Source organism: Schistocerca nitens, chromosome 2 (assembly GCF_023898315.1).
Source record: "Schistocerca nitens isolate TAMUIC-IGC-003100 chromosome 2, iqSchNite1.1, whole genome shotgun sequence".
NCBI lineage: Eukaryota > Metazoa > Arthropoda > Insecta > Orthoptera > Acrididae > Schistocerca > Schistocerca nitens.
This window is the reverse complement of record NC_064615.1, coordinates 703,952,027-703,958,927: the sequence shown is the minus strand read 5'-3', so window position 1 is coordinate 703,958,927 and position 6,901 is coordinate 703,952,027. Positions and strand designations below refer to the sequence as shown.

At 44.8% G+C, this 6,901-nt stretch overlaps 1 protein-coding gene across 1 annotated transcript; it reads right to left on the bottom strand.

The window, feature by feature from the left end:
- Positions 1 to 238: 238 nt before the first annotated feature.
- Positions 239 to 6,611, bottom strand: LOC126234575 (uncharacterized). The gene is made up of 3 exons (XM_049943280.1): positions 6,561 to 6,611; positions 2,724 to 2,809; positions 239 to 647 (listed from the first exon to the last, which is right to left on the bottom strand). The coding sequence occupies exons 2-3, from the start codon at positions 2,796 to 2,798 to the stop codon at positions 441 to 443; spliced, it is 282 nt and encodes a 93-aa protein (XP_049799237.1). The 5' UTR covers positions 2,799 to 2,809; positions 6,561 to 6,611; the 3' UTR covers positions 239 to 440.
- Positions 6,612 to 6,901: the final 290 nt, after the last annotated feature.

Sequence of the window (6,901 nt, the reverse complement as noted above, 5' to 3'; positions counted from 1 at the left end):
GAGTGTAACACGCATTGTTTTACCTGGAGTGATGGATGTGTGACGCTCTGCCGTCTGTAGATCTGGTACACCATCTTGCCTGTCTGCAATTTTTTGGTGATTTTCCGTATACATTTAGGCAAATGCCTATCTACGACTCAGAAAATACAACAAACGAAAAATTAAAATGCGGTGACACACAGAACGTATTAGTGAAACAGGCATGGCAGTCGATGTAAGTCAGTAAAGAGGTACAAAGTTGATTTTTATGAGATTTTTATTAAACTAAAAATGAATAAATTAAGCTTAATACTTTGGTTAACGTAATAATAGGCAGTACTTTGGCATTACGAACATAATGTTGGTTCAACAACTGGCAGTTTTCGGCATTTACTTTCCGAAGAGAGGAGGGACGCTGGAGAGCGGCCATCACCCACACGCGACGCAGCTGACGTGCTCGGCTACCACCTGTGTGAGAGGCGGACGCCCGCCGAGTACTTTGGTTTGCCGGCCGCCGGCCCGCGGTACACCCTCTGCCAGGAGCCGTCGGCGTCCACCCGGGTCCTGCCGTCGCCGCTCTTCCACACGTTGCCCTGGCCCTGCACCCCCACCACCGTGCCCACGCCCTTCTCCCTGTGTACGTCCACGTCCACTCCGCCACGGTCCTCCTGAAACGAAATGAGGTGCCGGTAAGCAGGTACATCAGCTTCTCCGATTTCCAAAAAATGAGCTGCAGCATCTGATTCGAAACGGTGACATATTTCTTGTATATCTTATTCGAATATATCACTGACAATAGTATGGGATGTCAATGAACACAAAATCAATCAAATGAATAAATTAACCATTCGTAAATTTTTTTATCTGTATTACCATCACCATTTTTATTTCGGCTCTGCTTAAAGAACTTACAGACTAACAGTTTGTGTGTTTTTCCACGAGCCTAGGAGGCGGCCAGCAGAAAACAAATCAATCAATTGGATCGCCAACAAGTCAGCTTCTGAAATATCGCGCCACTTGTACGACGCCATCCGTTGCAAAAACACGACCTAATCTACCCGCCCTCCGAATGGATCCCAATCTGCACTAGTTTATAGACAAATATTTCATGCATCACAGCCTATACAGAACAAAATCACATGATAATTTAAACTAAGAAATAACCACAAAACCAAACGAACGCTGTAGCACACACACGAACTAAACGACATGTTGGAAACAAAATACACTAACCACATCTACAGCAATTAGAAACTAGCAAAAGCGTCGTATACATCTTGTATGTAGCTTACGAAGTCATGATTCTAAGAATATATCGATGGATCGCGTTCTTTACTGAAGGCGACTTCCATCGAACTCGCACACATATAAAAACGATTACTAAACACGTTCGTTTTAGCACACTCCGCCACTGGGTGCTGTTTGTGTGCTGTACATAGAATACGAAGAGAAACCTGCCACTCTGATAGCACTAGGTAGAAACGTAAGTCCCTACAATCTTGAAGAAGTGTCGTGGGGCAAGCCCAGCGAACTTAAGATACGGCCACTAACGCATTGTAGGCATATGAAACGTGTTTACAGCTAGACCATAACTTCGCAAGCACCGAACGCATGAAACTCAGCTTCCTCCGTTCATTCACGAGACTCATAAGACTGTAGACAGCGGACTACAAGTTGTTGCCGTGTTTCTTTCGGTTCAATAAAGGCTTCGGCTTAGTGGAGAACTGTCGCCCGCAATCTCAAATACGAGCTTGCGCAACTCAGGACAGAGATCGATACATTTAGTAAAGATGGTGAGACATTGTCAGAAGCGGAAGTTGCATCTTGTGTGCCTCAAGTTAGCTTGAAAGTTGCTGTCTGCGATGCACAGGAGAGACATAGCAGACGTCGTCTGCAGCTCTCAGAGACTGGTGACAGAGCGCTAAAATCGTCACAGATTTGGTACGTAATAGGGGAAGACTTGGTAACAACTAGCGCTTGGTGCAAAGAATAAATGTAATAACAAGACGCTTAAATAGACGAAAAGATGTCTGTCTCATTAGACTACACTGTTGGCGATCAGATATTCGAATGAGACACAAACCTCATGCACCGTCGAGTATGTGACCGGCGTGATTCAGGATGAAACGACTAGAAAATAAACCTGCGAGAAGCTATTTCCACAATGAGATTTATCGGAAGGAAAAGGTCACTTTCGAGTCACGTTCGACGGTTTGGGGCTATTACCAAATTGGAGCTGCTCAGGTTTGTGTAGTCGACGCGAGATCTTCAAATAAAAACTCATTAAATTCCAATATATCACAAGAAACACAATGCGTATTTTGGAGAGCTGTTCTTTCAGTAACTTGAGATTCAAAACGTACTACGTCCTGCAACATACAATTTATAGCGTTCAGATTTGTGTGACTACACCTTGCATATTGACCACAGCGTTGAAATTAGATAAATTGTGTGTGGAGACACCGACACATGCACTCTCCGTGCAGTAGAAGCAAATATAGTAGGAAAGAGGGGGAAGGGGGAAAGCGATTCAGGTACGCTATAGGCCCTCAACCAAAAAAGTGAACAACGACTTACCGAAATTTAAATGCAAATGAGGATTTAAAACTAACACTGCGAAAGAGCCCCGTTTTGTGTTTGTGTTTATTAATAAATTTCATTGTCACACACCACAGTCGGTTACTGGAGGGATTAAGAGTTGTTGCTACCAGAAAAAGTAAGTGTACGAAGAGTAAGGCACTCACCTTGTCCTTGGGTGAAGGGAACGCGCAGCTGAGCGCTATGGCACTGAGTACGACGAGGAGCACCGCTGCCTTCATACTGGTTTAATCTGGAACAGAAACATTTACGGTTAGGATAGGACTACATTAGCAGGTGAACGAACACTGACCAAAAAACGTCCAATAATGATCACTTTTGCTTAAAGCTTAACATTTACATATGATTAAATGTCCAGCCGTGCTTTGCATCATGCCTAAATATCCACGTTTTAAAGAAAGGAGTATCACAGTCACTATACACTCTATTGGGACACCCTTACGAAATGTGAAACTGAACACTAGATGTCGTGATAAGCGGAACCGCAATTGTTAAAGGAGGTAGGGAGTAATCGGATATCGCCTGAGCAAAAAACCACTACGGACATTTGAGCCCTTCTGAAGCTGCCCAAGTGGACTGTTGCTGGTGTGATTCTTAAGTAGAAAATCAAAGAAACAACAACAGCCACAGCAAGACCAGGAAGACGTACTGGGGGATAGGGGCCGCGGAACATTGCGTAGAGCATTTGTAAAAATCGCATGAAAGCAGCAGAAGGAATTACTCGAGAGTTCCAGCGCTACCTGCAGCACAGCTAGAGAGTTAAAAAGAATTGGGTACAATGGTCGAGCAGCTCCTCATCAACCACGTATTACGTAGTCATTGCTGAAGGACGCGTGAGGTGATGTAAAGAGAGACGCCACTGGGCAGTGGATGACTGAAAACGAGTGGAGCGATGAATCACGCTGTACCCTGTATCAGCCCGATGGAAATGTTTGGGTTTGGCGAATGCATGGAGAACGTTACTTGCCATCATGTGTAGTGCCAACAGTGAAATACAAAGGATGTGATGTTAAAGGAGGTTGAGAGTACCGTATTCTGTTGTCAGTAGCAGTAACAGCAGTAAATGGTAAGCGGGTGCTGTTCGTGGTCAACGTGTGGCCTGTTCGTGGTCAACGTGTGGCCTCCTCATTAAGCTTAAGAAAGATATTTCACAGCACTGTGTGTACTGCGTACAGTAGAGGAACAGTTCGTAGACAATGATAGTTTGTATCAACCTGACGATGCATATCCTGTCAAAGAGCAGCAGCTATGAGGCAAGGGTTTATGGACTATAACGTTAAGTGGACTGGCTTTCCAAGAGTACCGATCTGAACCCAATGGAACACATTTAGGATGTCCGCAGCTCATGGTCTCTCGGTCGCGTTCTCGCTTCTCGAGCACGGGGTGCCGGGTTCGATTCTCGGCGGGGTCAGGGATTTTCACCTGCCTCGAGATGACTGGGTGTTTGTGCTGTCCTCATCATTTCAACATCATTCATGAACGTGGCGAGATTGGGCGGAAAAAACGTAGGGAATCTGTACGGGCGCTGACAACCACGCAGTTGAGCGCCCCACAAACCAAACATCATCATCGTCATCACATTTAGGATGAGCTTGAACGCCGCTCCAGACCTCAGCGTCCAACATCACTTATTACTCTCTGGTTTCGGCTTTTGAGTACGAATGAACTGCCATTCGTCCACAGACACAGAAACACGTAACTAAAAGTTTCTCCAGCGGTGTTCAAGCCTTCTTAAAGGCGATGGATGGACACACCCCACGTTAATACCGACTAATAGGTGACTTTCGGTCAGATAGAGCACCTTTCATCGTGTGTAAAAACTTATAAGCATATTCTTTAGGTGGAGAGCATTGTCCATGTGAATAAAATAACATCGAACAGCAGAAGGAAACGAAACCATGCGAACTCGACAAAAAAAAATCTACGTTCTGTGCTGTATAACAGACAGAAATCATAAACAGAGTGACGCGTAATAGTTACGGACCTGTCCTGTTTTTTTTTTTTTTTTTTTTTTTTTAAAAAAAGGATTTGGCGATCACATACATTAAGTTTCCCTCCAAGTTTTCTAGACTATCGAGTGCATATCCATGGACCGAATGGAGGAAGATGTTTCTGTGATTGGAGAGTATTGCACTCGCTGTTGGACACATTGATTTGGAAACTTAGTAACATATTAAAATTGTGTGCCGGACCGAAACTACAGTATGAGGTCTCGTCTTTTGGGGACAATGCTATTGGCATCTGAGCTACTCAGGCGTAACTCACGAGTCTCCTTCAACATATCAATTCTTCCGTCACATCTGTGCTTCGTTCCGCAGGCCGAACCAAGCGGAGTGAAAGTTCCACTACAGAGCGAACGATGGTTTATGTCAATCATTGTTTTAATGAACCGTTTCAGGGAAACAATAGCGCGATTTATCAAATGGTTCAAATGGCTCTGAGCACTATGCGACTTAACTTCTGAGGTCATCAGTCGCCTAGAACTTAGAACTAATTAAACCTAACTAACCTAAGGACATCACACACATACATGCCCGAGGCAGGATTCGAACCTGCGACCGTAACGGTCGCTCGGTTCCAGACTGCAGCGCCCAAAACCGCACGGCCACTTCGGCCGGCGCGATTTATCGGTTGACCACTCACATCTCCCCTATATTTCTGTTAGTGCTTCGTTCTGAATGACGTAATAAATGCCTGGAAATTTACGTCGTCTTCCACGCAAATGACAACTAAGAAATTTCTCTTAACTTTTCCATCGTCAACAGCGTGTACCTACAGTGAAGTGGACACATTAGGAATAAACAAAGCAAAGACTATGTTGGAAACACAAAAACAGCTACTTGCTGAAGAAATACATGGTCGAAGAAGTGAAGGAATTCTATTATTTGGGCAGCAAGGTCAAGTAATATAACCGAAACAAGATAGGCGTCTGAGGCAGCGGAAGATTGGTGGATTTGGAGGAAGGGACGAAACAGCGTGCTCTTTCGTCCCATCGGATGAAGGAAGGATGGGGAAGGAAATCGGCCTTGTGCTTTCAAAGGACCATCCGCCATTTACCTGAAGCGATACAGGAAAATCACGGAGAACCTAAATCAGGATGACCGGACAGGTTTGAACCATCGTCCTCCCGAATGCAAGTCCAGTGTGCTAACCACTGTGCCACCAGGCTCGGTCAGCAGCAGAAAAACGCGTTTTCAATGAAAACGTACGCCACGTTGACACGAATTCCGGAATGTTTTTATGAAACACAGATGGGAAACATTGTATGCAAGTAGTATGTGTCGTATGGAGGCATTGGAGAAACTGAAATTCTAAGCATCCGATATCTGTCGCAACAGAAGAATGTTAAGAGTGTATTAAATAAGCGTATTAAGGAATGCATCAAAAACCCTATCACGAGAAGAGACTGGTCAAAGAGACACTCCTAGGGCAATCAGGAATAGGCAACTTGGTACTGTAAGTAACAATAGCTGGACAAATTTGTAGGGAAAGCCCAAGTTTAAAGATGTGTAACACATTAATGAGTTTGTGCTAGATACTGACTGGATTTCCATGTATAAAACACTTTCAAGATCTGATTGCGTTACAAATGAGACAATGTGTTAAATGTTTGATGTTAAACGTGTAAGCAAGAAAAAGTTTAGGAAAGGTTTGAAATTGTGTTTACAGTTTTTTGAAAGTCGCCAAGTGGTCTTTTTATGAAACACTGGACGAATATATTCTGGATAATTTGCCGCCGTTAATTATACTGCCTCACGATGTGTACACAGTTTCTAACTGTACTACTGGCTTAAACCTATGAAATAATTTTAAATTTTCAAATTCGATGAAAAATTGTATGAAATATTGAAATTAAATTTTTGTTGTCCTGGAAGCCATTACATATGCATGCTGCTACTAGGACCATGCCTCGGATTAGACGTTTGGTAGTATAGATAGTGAGGAGCTGCGTGTTCACAACGTCTAGTGCTGTCTGTACTCACTGGAACTCCTGGTGCCGCTGCTACTGTGTGCGCCGGGTCCGCTGCCTTGGCTGTTCTGACGGTGTCCTGCGCCTGCTGCCGTTTATACAGGACGGCAGTAGCGCGTACTTCCCGTCGGTTCATCCCCGGCCGGTATCTCGGCGGCACCGCTAATCCCGCTGAGCCGCTCTGGCCCGGGGCCGCGTCACCGCTGATCGTGACGTCGGCGTGTTCCACGAGAGGCTGCGTTTTACCCGGCGCGCTGACAGGGTCCGACTCAAAGATCGAACGGCCTTGACCTCGCCGGCTCTCCGAAATACTGGTGATAACTATGTGGGGGAGAGGGGGATTACTATCTTATT

Excerpts from the sequence above, each read along its gene's own strand:
- LOC126234575 (XM_049943280.1), bottom strand. The coding sequence starts at position 2,798 with ATGAAGGCAGCGGTGCTCCTCGTCGTACTCAGTGCCATAGCGCTCAGC. Across the intron at positions 648-2,723 it reads TCCCTTCACCCAAGGACAAG|GAGGACCGTGGCGGAGTGGA; the intron begins GTGAGTGCCTTA and ends ATTTCGTTTCAG.